The 16029-nt window shown below is 38.2% G+C and overlaps 1 protein-coding gene and 1 pseudogene across 1 annotated transcript in view; one reads left to right on the plus strand and one right to left on the minus strand.

Annotated features, from left to right (window-relative positions):
• The window catches only part of ME1 (malic enzyme 1), a 191385-nt gene that overhangs the window by 138536 nt on the left and 36820 nt on the right, over positions 1-16029 (plus strand). The window contains exon 7 of the mRNA XM_047102453.1: positions 2742-2851. Coding sequence (XP_046958409.1) covers positions 2742-2851 — 110 coding nt within the window. The remainder of the gene's footprint in view (positions 1-2741; positions 2852-16029) is intronic.
• Positions 7891-15995, minus strand: LOC124528363 (transmembrane and coiled-coil domain-containing protein 3-like; annotated as a pseudogene).

Genomic DNA, 16029 nt, shown 5'->3' on the forward strand with positions numbered 1-16029 from the left:
TGTGGGATTATTTTCTTTCTACCCATGAAAAGTTCCTTTAGTTGAAGTCTTTTGGTTTTTATTTATCTAAAGATGTCTTTGTTTCAACCTTACTTAAAAAGAATTTTTCTTACTTACATTTCTTTTTTTATTGAAATATAGTTGATGCATAATTCAACCTTTTGAAGAATGGCTTCGATAGATATTCTGTTCTAGGATGACAGTTATTTTCTCTTAGGCACTTGAAGATACCCACTATCTGTGGCTTCTATTGTTCCTGTTAAGTGAATATTATTTCAGATTATAGGGCACTCATGTACCTGTCTTCACACATCAAGAACTTGCATTTACCACTTAATCCTGATAACAACGTTATGATAATATTTTATTCTCATTTATTCTAGTAGAGCTACAGAGGCACAGCACAGTTAAGAATACAGAATGAGTGTGGAGAACAAGATTACACCCTAAGAGCACTCTAAAGCCTGTGTTTTTAAACCATTGCCACAGCCAAGTGGATACATAAAGAGAAAGATGAGAGATAAATAATATTATTAAATATTAGAGATATTTAGGCGTGCCTGGGTGCCTCAGTCTGTTAAGCGCCGACTTTGGCTCAGGTCATGATCTCGCAGTTTGTGAGTTCGAGCCCCGCGTCGGGCTCTGTGCTGACAGCTCAGAGCCTGGAGCTTGCTCCAGATTCTGTGTCTCCCTCTTTCCCTCTGCCCCTCCCCTGCTTGTGCCCTTTCTCTCTCTCTCTCAAAAATAAACATTAAAAATAAAAAAAAATAAAGACATTTAAAAACTGTAGTAATTAAAATAGAGTCATTTTTTTCTGGATAAAGAGATTAGTACCCTAATCATTGCTATTGGACTGTTATTACCAGGAAGTATCAACAAGCTGTGCCTGTTTTTCTCATGTGTAAGATAAGAATAATAATACTCCTTGCCTCATAGAATGGTTGTAAAGAATAAGCAAGTATGTACAGACATATGCATATTACTTTAAAGTGAAAAAAGGCACAGAAAAGTATGACATTTCAGAAGGCTGGGGAATAGAATTTCAAGAAAAAAGACAAACAGATTAGTGGCAATGCAGCAAAGAGGTCTGGTAAATTAAAGATTGATAATAGTGTTCATTGGATTTAGTTAGTCAGGAAATATTTTAACTTGAGAACAACAATTTTACTAGAATAATGAGGGTAGATAGGAAACTCCAGGGGATTGAGAAATAAATAAGAGATGAACTGTAAACTACTATTGCAAGCACATTAAATAGGAAAAACATGGGGTCAAGAGAGAACTTTTTCCCTTTAATGAGAGATTCAAACTCAATCAGGTGAGAGGATGGAACTTCTTTAGAAGTTATAAGTACAAGGGAGGGAGCTAACTGAGAAGAAGGGAGTGAGAATGTGGCACCTGTGGTGAGGTACCTTGAAGAGGAGGAGGAATACCTTGTCCACTGGTGCCTGAAGAATACAGCTAAAGATAGAGGTCGGGGTTGGGGTGGGGGGCACAGTTGAGGGAGATCATGTATTATGCCCTCACTATGCCAGATGTGGGAGACATGTGAAGAGGTCAAGATTTTAAAGGATTGGGAAAGCTTGGGAATAGCCACTGGGTATAATGGAAGTGGAAGCTGACCAAGAGCAAATAAGAGGAATCACATGTAGGGTGGCAGTGGGAGTCTAGCCAAGGTTGGAGACCATATAACTGTAGTGGCAAGGCATGGCTATATGGCTTTCTCTGGCAACTCTTAGAATCTTGGGTTATCAATAATGTTAATTCCTCTTGCTTTGGATAGGTTACCCAGGTGGATGATCATATAAGGGGCCAGACAAGTAAGCTATTAATATCAGAAGTAAAAATCTGTCCAATATACTTCAAAGCTCAAAGCCTTTCAGTGTTTGGCCATTAATATAGAATAAAAACCAGAATCCTAGGCTAGAATTTTAAGGTTTCCAATATAAAATTCTGACCTTATTTTTAGTACACCCTTACATGTATCACCACATTATAGCCAAATAGGGTTTCTTGCTATTTTTTGAAAATTTTTTTCTTTCTCAATTTGCACCTCATGTTGCTTCTGGTATTTACCTGGCTTATAAAAACCTACATCTCTGTTCCTTAAAGCTCAGTTCATTTGTGGGCACCTAGGTGGCTCAGTTGGTTAAGTATCTGACTTTGGCTCAGGTCATGATCTCATAGTTTGTGGGTTCAAGCCCCGGGTTGGGCTCTGTGCTGACAGCTCAGAGCATGGAGCCTGCTTCAGATTCTGTGTCTCCCTCTCTCTCTGCCCCTCCCCTGCTCACACTCTGTCTCTGTCTCTCTCTCTCTCTCTCAAAAATAAATAAACATTAAAAAAAATGACAACAACTCAGTTCATTTATTACCAGGTCTGTGATTCCAGCCCGAAGTAATATCTGTCCTCTCAACATCTATAATTGCTTGTTTATATCGCTTTTATGTTACTTTCTATTTTTTTCAAAAACTTTCTAAAAATTACTAAATTTTAAATTCTTTGATGATAGGGACCTTATTTTTCTCATTTTTGTATTATTTCACAGTGCCAACACAATGCTTTTTCTGTACTAAGTATGCAGTGAATATTTGCTGAACAGACATTGCATTACATACTTATACTAAGTAGCAAAATAGAACCTTTAAAAGAAAAGGTTTTATCTTTTCTGTAGACTGATTTCAAAGGTTTATTTGTATGTTATTTCATGAACCTCTTCTAAAGTGAATGTTTTGTCCCATAGGTATGGGATGAATTGCCTTATTCAATTTGAAGATTTTGCCAATATAAATGCATTTCGTCTCCTGAAGAAATATCAAAACCAGTATTGCACATTCAATGATGATATTCAAGGTAAGCTGGATAGGGAAGGAAGTGAAGATACAGAATGCATAGGGCAAAAGGGCCCAGATATTCCCATGAGGTTAAAGAATGTGTGTAATAGGGGGCACCTGGGTGGCACCTCAGTCTGTTAAGCCTCCGACTCTGGGTTTTGACTTAAGTCATGATCTTAGGGTTCATGAGTTCCAGCTCCACGTTGAGCCCCTCATTGGGCTCTGCACTGACAGCGCAGAGTCTGCTTGGGATTCTCAGTCTCCCTCTCTTTAAAACATAAGTAAACTTAAAAAAAAAATAAATTGGATGTTTAAAATGAAAGAATCGGCATAATGGGGAAAATTGAATAACCTGGAAAGGTAGGAGGTTGTAGACCATGAGTGAGGTATTCTAATGTAGTATTTGAAAGAAGCATTAGATCTGAGTGGTGATAAGTGCCAACCGGGAACTTAGCAGGAAGACAGCCAATGTGAAATAAGATGTTGAATGCTATTGGAAATGAGGTGGTCTAAGAAGAGTTTAAATGTAAGACGAGGATGCTAATGTTTGTCTATTCATAGAGTTTATATTGAGGACAAGTAATTATGTGTGAAAATACCCTCTGAACTGAGTTGTACTTTACAAATGTAACTTTTAAAATTCACTGTGCTTAAATTCTGTATTGTGACATAACTATATGAATATAATGTGTTTAAAAATAATGAGCCTCTGTACCTTTTGAGGCATACTAAAGCAATTGGTTGAGTCTTTCTTTCCCCCAAATCCTTTGTGATGTTAGTCACATGGTTACTGTAGTATCATTTTCGTGATAAAGATGCTGCTATACGTTACTTCAACTTTATTTTTTCTTTTTTATTTAAATTTCTTATTGAATATTTATTCATGAGAAGTGAATATTTGGAGAAATTCAAAAGGGAAGCAAAGAATCTAATTTTACAGCACTATAGCTCTATTATAGCTGTAACTTGAAGATACATATATAGTGATAGTGTGCTTTTGGTGCTGCAGACAGATTTTGTAGACCAGTGACTGGATCACTTACCAGTTAATTTTGTAGTGGTCTCTAAAATAGTCACATTAGGGGCGTCTGGCTGGCTCAGTTGGTAGAGCATTGACTCTCGATCTTAAGGTTGTGAGTTCAAGCCCCACATTGGGCGTAAAGATTACTTAAAATCTTAAAAAAAAAAAAAAAGATAGCTACATTCACTGCTGAAAAAACTATCCTTTCTTTAATATTCTTATCTTTTGATTTTGTGGGTCCCACAGAAATATCCATCTTTACAGACTGATATTGCATACTTTTGAATCAATACACAGAATTAATAGGCATCAGAGTTCAGTTTAAGACAAACAGTGCTAAATCCAAATTATCAAACAAAATGAGCAGTTTGGAATTAGGGTCAGAGCTCCTATCAACTTAGTCAGAATTTAGAGGTCAAGGCCTAGGCTGCATCAGAATTAAAGTCAGGAGCACAAGAAATCTGAGGCAGATGCTTACTTAAGTCAAGGCCAAGAGTATTGCATGTGGAATTGCTCTGGAGTGTCCACAACAGAATATTCCCCACTCCACCCAGCGGGTCACCACAGTGGAGGCATTAAATAACTAATTTTTCACCCCAGCAAATCTGTCCTAAAATAAAATCTGCATGTTTACCTCTTTACACATAGGAATTTTAGAGTATGACTGCCTTAGCCAACAAAAAGACAGATTTGAGAAAAATGGGCCCAATCTCTGACTAGAGAAAACTTTTGGCAAGTTATTGGGGTTCTGATTAGAAACAACGAAATCATTTTGTGCATTTCTCCATACCAAAATAGTGTCCTTAGTGACACATTATCCCCATATGTTTCTATTTTACCTTTTTAACCTTATGTTTTTACCATTTTGCCCACAATGTAATACTTTCCCCACTGTGGGCATAGAAATTGCATTCCAGTGCCAAGGAAAATAATTATGTAGCCATTACAGCCTTACCATGTAAATAAATGTTTCACACTGGACCCTGGGGAGAACTTTTTTCGTTTCGTTTCTTTTTTTTTTTTTAACAGATGTGTTATTTAAAGATATTTTATGAAAAGTATTTGATTTTAAAAATCTTGTAATTTATCTAAATAATCTAAAATAATTTTAAATGATAGAGATTTTGGTTTTAGATAGAGATTTGGACCTTAATGCATTCTAATTATAATTATTTTTAACTGGAAAAAATGTGCCAGTTAAATATGTTAAGAAATTGGACATTTAATTATATAATCTGAATTCAGCAAATTCAGATCAAAACAATAAGGTCTCATCCTCTGGTCATTTAAAATCAATGACAAAAAGAGGTTTTTCTTCTCATAATACCCTCTCTGGAATGGCTGTTCTCTAACATAACATTGTAAATATTTTACATAGAACATTCAGCCATAATAAACAAGTTTGTTAGGATTTTTTAAAAAATAAGGTAAATATAGTCTAATCTTATACTTGATAATTGAAAAGATCAAAAATCAGACATGATAGAACGGACTTTTCGCAAAAGAAGGAAGACTGTTGGCCAGTAAACATGCTTCAAAGTTTAACACCACTACGTTTTAAAAAGCATATTAAAAAGCAAATGAAAAACTGATTTTCTGTATCAAGCTGGCAAAGATTTTCTATAGTAATCCCAACTGTTAACGATGCTGTAAGAAGATGAGCACTCATATATCGATGGTGGAAATATAAACTGGTGCAACTCTTGGGAAGGCAGTATGTGTCAAAAACCTTAAAAGTCTATGGCTCTTTGAGCCAACAATTCCATTTGTAGAAATTTATCCTGAGCAAGTAAAAGTATGTAAAGCAAATGTACAAGGATATTTATTTATTTTAAATATGTGTTTATTATTTTAATGGAGATATAATTGACATGTAACACTATTAGTTTTAAGTGCAATATAATGATTTGGTATATGTATATATTGCAAAATGACTGCCACAGTAAGTTAACATCTATCACCATGTATGGTTACAGTTTCTTGTGACAAGAACTTTTAAAATTTACTCTTAGCAACTTCCAGATACAGAATACAGTATGTCACCAGGCTGTACATGACATCTGCAGGACTTATTTATTTGTTTGTTTATTTACTTTTAAATGTTTATTCATTTTGAGAAGGAGAGAGAGAGAGAAAGAACACAAGCAGGGGAGGGGCAGAGAGAGGGGGGAACAGAATATCTGAAGCAGGCTCCATGCTGACAGCAGAGAGCCAGAAGCGGGGCTTGAATTCACTAACCTTGAGATCATGACATGAGGCAAAGTTGGATGCTTAACCGACTGAAACACCCACATGCCCCAGGACTTAGTTATTTTATAACTGGAAATTTGTACCTTTTGAAAACCTTCATGCCTTTTGCCCACTTCCCAACCCTAGCCTCTGGGAGCCACCAATCTGTTCTCTATGAATTTGACTTTTTGGTTTTGGTTTTGTTTTATTTTTTGTTTTATTTTTTTTTTATTAAATTTTTTTTTTTCACCGTTTATTTATTTTTGGGACAGAGAGAGACAGAGCATGAACGGGGGAGGGGCAGAGAGAGAGGGAGACACAGAATCGGAAACAGGCTCCAGGCTCCGAGCCATCAGCCCAGAGCCTGACGCGGGGCTCGAACTCACGGACCGTGAGATCGTGACCTGGCTGAAGTCGGACGCTTAACCGACTGCGCCACCCAGGCGCCCCTTGGTTTTGTTTTAGATTCCACATATAAGTGAGTATTTGTCTTTCTCCATCTGACTTATTTCGCTTAGCCTCATACCCTCAAGATCCATTTCTGTTGTCGCAGATATTAGGATTTCCTTCTTTTCTTATGGCTGAATAATATTCCATTGTGTGTGTGTGTGTGTGTGTGTGTGTGTGTATCACATTTTTTTAATTCATTCATCCATCGATGTACATTTTAGATTTTTTCCATGTCTTGGCAATTGTAAATAATATTGCAATGAACATGGGGTTGCAGATAATCTTTTCAAGATAGTGATTTCATTCCTTTTAGATAAATACCCAGAAGAGAAATTGCTGGATCATATGGTAGTTTTATCTTTAATTTTTTGAAGAATCTCTATACTTTTTTTTTCATAGTGGCCGCACCAATTTACTTTCCACCAGTGGTGCACCAGAGTTCGCTTTTCTCCACATCCTTGCGAACACTTGTTACTTCTTGTGTCTGGTAATAACCCTTCTAACAGGTGCAAAGTGATACCTCGTATGGTTTTGATTTGCATTTCTGTGATGATTAGTGATGTTGAGCACGTTTTCCTGTACCTATTGGCCATTTGTATATCTTCTTTGGTAGAATGTCTGTTTAGATAAGGATACTTATTGTTATTAATAGTATTGTTAACATTAGTTATATATTATTAACATTATTATTGCAATGTTATTTTTTCAATTATTCTCTGATCATAAATGATCTTTTTTAAAAGCATGTATATTCTTGTGAATCAAAGCAAATATTTTAAAAGGATGATATATGTAAGAAAAATTGAATTGAGCTTTTAGATTATTATAATAAAGAACAAAGACATTTAGAATATACTTGTCTCATATTAGAAATGTAGGCCTTAAGTATTAAAAGTAACTTTTCAAACTCATTGCCAGAATTAAAATTTCACATCACGGGATTGTTAACAAACATTGACCAACAGATTAAGACGGTAAAGTTGAACAATAAATAAAAACCTTTCTAATTATTATTTTTTCCGAAAAAATCATGTACTGATGAGTAACAATAGAAAGTTAACATTAATTTCAGAAGAAAAGGCACATCCAGACAAAATAGTCAAGGTGATTTGTAAAACACAGCATTATATTTGTATTATTCTTAATCAACTGAATGCGGTAAATTATTTTGGTAAATCCTAAACTATGGCAGTAAGTTATAAAGTCAAGCCAGTAGGAGGGCCCCACCCCCCACCTTTAATGGAGTGTTTTGTTCCTGATGTAGCTGGCTTACAGAAATGTGCCCTAAATGTGCCCTCACTGAAGTGTCCCAAGCTTCTGGATTCCCATACCCAGGTTTCACTTTGTGAAGTCATGTGTCATCTCGGTGCCCTTAGGGACTTGACCAACTCTCCTGAGGTGGCACACACTTGATAATTGCAGCTCTTCATAGCACTGGGGCCACTAAAAGGCTGAGCATAGTCACTCTCAGGACTAGGAGGTACGCCTCTGAGAGGTGATGCCTTCTCTGCGCACTCTGCTCCCAGGATGGAAGACAAGCTGTTCACTTGGCCCCTGTGGCCGTGAGCCACTTGATGTACTCGCTGGTCTTCGGCAGGAAGAGACAAGAACCAGAGATACTAGAGCAAAGTTCATGATCACCACCAACAAAGTAGGGACCATCAGGACGGTGAGCTCCTACACCACAAAAGTGGGAAACAGGTGAAGACCTGCTAACTGATGCAAAGAAAATGGTAACCAGGAATTCACAAGTAGGCTTAATTTAAGACACGATCTCCTAGGTGACCTTGTAGCCTTGGGAAGAGATGAGCAGTCTGGCCAGGAAGCAGCCCAGCTCCATGGAGACATCCAACAGCTCTGTGACAGCATTAAAAAGATGAAGGCAGGGGCGCCTGGGTGGCTCCGTTGGTTAAGCACCCGACTTTGGCTCAGGTCATGGTCTCATGGTTTATGAGTTCGAGTCCCGTGTTGGGCTCTGTGCTGACAGCTCAGAACCTGGAGTGTGCTTCTGATTCTCTCTCTCTCTCTCTTTCTCTCTCTCTCTCTGCCCCTCCCCCACTTGTGTTCTGTCTCTCTTGGTCTCTCAAAAATAAATAAATAAATGTAAAAAAAAATTAAAAAAAAAAAAAAAGATGAAAGCAGTGGGGCACCCCAGTGGCTCGGTCGGTTAGGCTTCCAACTTGGGCTCAGGTCATGATCTCACAGTTCATGGGTTTGATTTGAGCCCTGCATCGGGCTCTCTGCTGGCAGTGCAGAGCCAGGGAGCCTGCTTCTGATCCTCTGTCCCCTTGCCTATCTGCCTCTCCCCTGCTCTCATTCTCTCTCTCTCAAAAATATATAAAACATTTTTGAAAAAGAGGTGAAAGCACAGATTCTTATAAGATATTTTTTATTCCCTTTGCTTTCAATGTGAAGCTTTAGATAAGATAGGCCTATGAGATAAGTCTTTATGATAAGGCATAGAAGAAAAGCAGCAGCCACAGAGAAAAGAATCTGACCAACAAGCCAGTATTCACAGTAGTGAACTGGATAAGGGCCACCCTGCGGGCCATGACTAAAGCCTGGCTGCGTGTCCTGCACTACGAGCATCTCGAGCAGCACCGTGTATAGTCAACATCACCTGCTTCTTTTTAACCACAGGTACTACCCATGAGGAGCCTGGACACTACGTGTGTGCTTGATAAGGACAAGCAAGTAGAAATAAAGATGCCCTGGGTGCGTCTGATCTGTAAAAGATGTCCCCATAGTAAGCCGAATGCAGTCACTGCTAGTGCCATATGACGTGGTCCTTGTAGGGCAATCTTTCCTACCTTTCTCAGCTTCACTGGGGAAAATTCTAAGCCAATAAGAAAAAGAGTAAAGAACCCCAAATTCTCATGTCTCCACTTGTACAATAAACTTAATCCCCTTTCGTCCTAGAGGTCCCAAAAGTATCCCAGCAGTCGTGAAAGGAAATATTGTATGTCGGCAGTCCCGTTGCTACGCACAGCCGGCTCCAAGGAAAGACAACGCTCCTGTGCTAACAGCATTCTTCGTCAGGTGGTGATCTGCACCCGGGATTGTTGCATCTCTGGGCTTGGTCAAAATATACTGGTCATTCTGGGAGTCAGTCAGCATGCTAAGACCCAGATCAGGCTCCACTTCTCATTTTTTGTGAGGTGTTGCTTAGAGTTGCCTCTCCTCGCACCCTCAGAACTGCCTCAAAATTGACCCCTTTGACTGATGCATTGTCATCAAAAGTGCGTTCTTCCTTCCTCTTTCTCACATCTTCAAGAATGTCATCAAGCATGGATAAACTTTTGTTTTGATGATGTGTATTTTTGAGGGCTTCAACTTGATGTTTTTCTGCTGCTAGAAGTTCCACAGGTTCCATCTCTTCCTTTACTTCAGCCTCTCCCAAGGGCTCTAGGTGCTGCCTGCTGCTCTCCTTCATGGTCACAACATCTTTGTAATTTCCCTGCAGGGCTCTCTCAGGTCCATGGACAGCCTGGAAGACTGTGCATTTTCACTTCATTCACCTCTTTTTGGAACATTTCAAATGTATGCACCTGAAACATTTTCTCTTCATCCCACAGACCGGCATCTTTTCCCACTTCTCTGATTGTCCTTTTCAGTCAGTAAAGAACCCCAGTCTTTTAGTGAAGAAACCCAGAGAGCTTTCCGCAACTATGGAGGACCCACTGCTTCCTCTGAGTTATAGCCACCCGTCTGCCTCAAGCTGTAACTTGATGGCATGTTCCAACACCTCTCCACGTTTCACAGCATCCATTATCAGAGGAAGTATTATTAGAAGCAACATCCAGAAGTAATTTGCTCTAATACCTTCACGATCCAATTTTACAGGACAAGGCAAGGCTGTCCAAAGCTTTCTGTTGAGCTGAGCTCATATTTAGATACACATTTTCAGCTGATACCAAATGCGGCACCTGGTGCTGCATGCAGGTGGTCCTGGAGCAAGCAGTGTGAGTGTGGCAGGAACAGGCCTGACGAATCCAGCATCAGTTATCTAGCTACTTTGGAACCTGGCCCAGCTGCAGTGCATCCTAGGTCTGACTCGTTGGCACTGAGAGCCAGACAGGGAGAAGCCTTCCTGTTTCCCCTTTCAGGTGGCATGTGGTGGGGCTGCCCCCCAGGGTGGGGGAGGGGGGGGCAGGGTTGGGCTTGAGGAGGGCCCTAGCCACCCATTGCCCTCTCTGGAATGCAGTCTCTATTGTAATGTTATTTTTAAACGCAAAAAATCAGAAGTCCTCTAAATATCTAAAAGTAGAGGTTTGGTTAAATAAATTTGACATATCCATATTATGGAATATTATAAGTATACAGAATATTTTAAAATATGTTATTGACATCATAAGGTAGTCACAGGATATTGTTAAGTGGCAGAAAGTATGCTAAAATCGTATGCATGGCATGAGGTATTTTTTACAAATTAAAATTTTCTTTATTTTGCACATATCAGATATAGAAAACAGCTGTAAGAATATTCATCAGAATGTTGAAAAGGATTCTACCTAGGCAGTAGGATTATAGGTGATTTCTTTAGTCTTTGTATATCTGGATTTTAACTGTTTAATGGATTTGCTACAATGGGCATCTTTTTATGAATACATTTTTCAAGTGTCAAAAGATACCACGCTAAACTGTTGAGCCGTAACACAAGAATACCTAATATATAATCTTTCTTTAGCAAGATTACTTAATACCAAAAACCTATTGTGTCTGTTAGTGTTCTTTTCAAAGTCGTATTGTTATTAGTTTATATAGTAATTTGGTATGTACTCTCATTTCCTTATAAGAGGCATTCTTCACGTCACCACTTAATTGATACCAGTTATGTGAAGGATAAGAAGTTATACAGAGAAAAAAAGAAAACAGTATTCTGACTACACTTATTCCTTCCTCTTATTTGTAGATTTTAATACTCAGTTGACTTAACATTCATATTCCAGAGCACTTTATTTTATATGGAGACACCACAGTTGCATTCCCCTATGTTTCTGCTAAGATGTCTTTATACTAGAAGACAAAAGAACTACTTAGACTATTTTGTTATATTAGAATTTGTTTTATCAAACATTTAACAGAAAAAGCAGCACATGAATTAGAATGCACGATTCTTTTGTCAAATATTCTTACTGCAAAAGAATTTAATCTAGCAGATTTTTTCAAACATTACTCTGCTTTAGTAACAGTGAAACCATTCCAGTTTGGAAAAACTCATTAGAACTAGTGGTTAGCTTCTTTTCCTGTGTCTTCAGCCACTCTCTCTCTACTGCCTTCCCATTAGCCTTCCCATGTTTAAATTGCTTTAATTCTTTTTTTTTTTAAGTTTATTTATTTTGAGAGAGAGTGAGAGTGAGAATGAGTGGGGACCTAGAGAGAGGGAGAGACAGGATCCCAAGCAGGCTGCACACTGTCAGCATGGAGCCCAGCATGGGGCTCAATCCCACCAACCACAAGATCATGGCCTGAGCCGAAATCAAGAGTTGGACGCTTAACCGACTAAGCCACCCAGACGCCCCTGCTTTAATTTTTAAAATAATTGCCTTTATCCTCATTTTCCTCAGCAACAGCCCTTGTCATTCTTTCCTTAAAAATATAAAAATAAACGATTTTTCTTGGCTCTGTTTCCCTCCCACCCCCACCCCCATCTTCATCTCACTCTTTCTTATCTTATCTAAGCTTTTCCAAGGACTGCTCAACACCTGCTGTCTCTGTTCTTTTTCTTTTATTTATTCCTCCGCACACTGCCCTCCAACTTTGGCTCTAGCCCGTGTAAATAAAGTAGCTCTCTGAAAGGTCACGATGATGTAATTACCAGATCTAGTGTGGTTATTTGTCATTTCCCTTCTTGATTGACCTTTCTTACGTTTGTCACTCCTTCCTCCCTTTGTTTCCATGACAGCCATCCACTTTCTTGCTTCTCCTACCTCTTTGACCACTTTTTACTTAGTCATCTTCCCTATGTCACATTCTCCTGCCGTTACTCCTTAAATGTTTATATTCATTCGGGTTCTCTCCTTTGGAAGAGAACTTACTCACTGAATAGTGTTATGAATCCACATGACCTAAATACAACTACACATTTTCGAATTCCAGATCTTTTATCTCTGACCTAGATTTCTAGACTGAGTTCCAGACCTGTATATCTTGACATTGTTCCCTGAGCAGCACACAGGACAACCTCATAAGCTCAAAACTGAACTCCTGTTTACCTTGCACATTTTCCCCTGGTCCTCCAAACAAGAAAATGTATGATTATTCCTGACTTTTTCCTCATCCATTCTATGTATTTAATCATTAAGTCCTGTTGATTTTTCTGTCTTAAACATTTCCTCCCTCTCAACTTGCTTCTCTCTTGGATTGTTGCAATATCCTCTCTCCTCAATAATTGTAGTGACCTTTTAACTCGTCTACATCCCACCAGCCTCCAAGTCGCAAATGTATTCCCCCCTCCACTCTCTGAATTTAGAATCTTTTAGCAGCCTTCTGTTACCTATAATAAATTATAATTGCCTTGCTTTATATACTTCCTTTATATAGTTACTTTTAGTGTGTAATAGAAGGCCCTGCATGATCTAAACACTTCTCTAGCCTCACGTCACTTTGCATTCTAATAAGTTGTGTTTGCTTCAGCAACACTATAAAACCTACAGTTTCACATGTGTTCTCTTCCCTTTTATATTTTAGGAGGTTTGGTATACAAATGGAGCTTGTATTCAGGGTTTTTGCTATAAGGTATTTGGTTGAGCCATTTCCTTAAGGAAATCTCCCTTGTCAGTTTCTGGCCTTTTTCTCTTACATTGCTCAGATTCTACAGAAAAGGTTTTTCAGTCTCTCTCCTGACATTAGCTTTCTGCTAGGATGAGCTTTCTGCCAGTATTCTTTGAGCCAAGTAGGAGTAGGTGGGGGGGGGGGGGGGGGTCCTGCATATTGAGTATGTAAATTTGCATTTAATCTTCTTGTTTTCAAATATGGCATCCCTTGCCACCAGTTTCCCCTGATGTTTTACAGTTATGCCTGGTGTCTTAATAATCTAGATACCCTTTCTATAACATAAACCTCCAGAGTGTGGAGGGTCAGCCATCTAATAAAAGGTGAAGAAAATGGATCTAGATTATAACTACTTCTTAACAGATTTTTCAGCCTCTTCTTCATCCCTACTTTCAGAGGTTCTTGGTCCCTCTTATAACCAGGCCTTTCAAGAGTTCTGCTTTATCAGTCTAATCACTTGTTAGCATTCCCCATGGCTGGCCAGCAGTTCAGCTTTCCCACATCTACTAAGTCTGTCGCCATTTGCCCATCTGCCTTCTAGATGCTAAGATTTTGATGCTATCCTCTTCTGGTTCCTTGACCTTTTTTTTTTTTTTTTTTTTTTTTTTTTTTAAATCTTCTCTGTGTTGTTTTAGTAGAGTTCATTGGGGGAGACGGAAAGCTAAATTATGTGTTCAGTCCCTCGATTTGACCAGTCTTCTCTGCCTCCATGTCTTTGCACATGCTTGTCCTATGGGAGGTCCTGGAGCTCTCATCTTAATCTTTTGATACTGTGCTCAGGTGGCATGTCCTCTAAATACTGTGGCCCCTGCTTCAACACATTCACTCCCACCCTGCTTGCTTCTAGTTCTGTCTGATCTGTTTATTTAGTAGCACGTGAGGATTATAATTATTTGATTACGTGTTATTCACCTTTGCTGGTTATATATAGTAATCCTAATCAGATTTAACGAATTACTGCATTAGTAGAGGTCATTCTTTGGTCAATGTTAAATATTAACTGGTCTTTAAAAGTCATAAACTTCAGCCTGTCTTTGTGTGCTTTACTAAAAATTCAGTTTTGAGTCTCAAAACAAAAGTTATTTTGGAATAATTTATTGTGAAAACCTACATTTTTGTGAAGTATCAGCTTGCCACACTAATTCCCTTGACTTGTAGTGAAATTTAAATCAAAGTAGTACCAGGAAGTAGGACCAGGAAATGTGCAAGAATAATGCTCAAATTAATTTTTGATAGTAAAAATATCTTTTTGATTCTTAATAATTGCATGAAGAGAAGTTTGGATGTTTTATTATGTCCTCATGAAATGTTATAGAATACACATTTAAATAGAAGCCTCTGACATCCACTGTAGACAGAGATTTAGTTTATCTTATTTGAGTTAATATGAATTTAAAATGTCTTGACTTTTTCTTTCTCCCTTTCCCGCATTCCTAATGTCTTGACTTTTAATACAGGATGATCCAGCACAACCATATAAAAATGTCATCATATTATAGTTTAGATCTTTTGAGATATTTTATTCTCTCTGTTCTTAAATGCCCAGTTCTGGTTAAAATCAAAACAGGGGAAAAAATTTAAAAAAAATCAAATCAAATCAAAACTGGGGCGCCTGGGTGCCTCAGTCGGTTAAGCATCTGGCTCTTGGTTTCAGCTCCAGTCATGATCTCATGGTTCATGTGTTTGAGCTCTGCACTGATAGTGTAGAGCCTGCTTGGGATTCTCTCTCTCCCTCTCTCTCTCTGCCCCTACCCCGCACATGCTGTCTCTCTCTCTCTCTCTCTCAGAATAAACAAATAAACTTAAAAAAAATTTAAAAAATAATACAGATACAGTGATTGCTGATGATACTTCAACTTTGATTCATCAACTGGTTAAATCTTGTTGGTTCTGGTGGAATGTATAGAGACCTTAACGTTGCAGAATCTCAGAGTTGGAAGGGAGCTTAGAATCCCTGAAATCCAAACTTCTGGCTAGCTTCAAAAAGCCTGAGATAGAGATAGTTTGAACTACTATTTGTGAATAACTTCGTATCTTCTGGATACCAGTGTCTCTCTCAAGTTCTTTTTTCATCTATTTAACAGCTCTTGTGAGTCTGTCTTGATGTAAGAGACAAAGAGACAAACACATAATTGTTATGTTGTCTTTTCTGCATAGATAAGCCATTGTTTTACACAGGCTTTCATTTATTACTATTATTTTTTATTTGATTATAGTTGACACACAATGTTATGTGAGTTTCAGGTATACGACATAGTGTTTCAATAACTCTATATGTTATGCTGTGCTCCCCACAAGTGTAGCTACCATCTGTCACCATATAACACTTTTACACTAATACCACTGATTATATTCCTATGCTGTGCCTTTTATTCCTGTGACTGATTCATTCCATAACTGGAAGCCTGTATCTCCCACTCCCCTTCACCCATTTTGCTCATCCTCCTTTTCTGGTATCCATTAGTTTGTTCATTCTCTGTATTTATAGATCTGATCCTGATTTTTGTTTGTTTATTTGTTTTTTAGATTCCACATGTATTTTTCTTTCTCTGTATGACTTTCTTAGCATTATATCCTCTAGGTTCATCCATGTTGTCGCAAATGACAAAATCTCATTTGACTGTGTAATATTGCATTGTGTGTGTTTGTGTATGTACGTACCTGTATGTACCACATCTTCTTTACCCATTCATCTATCAGTGGACATTTGGGTTGATTCCATA

This window comes from Lynx rufus, unplaced genomic scaffold, assembly GCF_022079265.1.
Source record: "Lynx rufus isolate CCGP_SWC_20201006 ecotype Redwood Valley unplaced genomic scaffold, mLynRuf1.p SCAF_6, whole genome shotgun sequence".
In the NCBI taxonomy this organism is placed as follows: domain Eukaryota; kingdom Metazoa; phylum Chordata; class Mammalia; order Carnivora; family Felidae; genus Lynx; species Lynx rufus.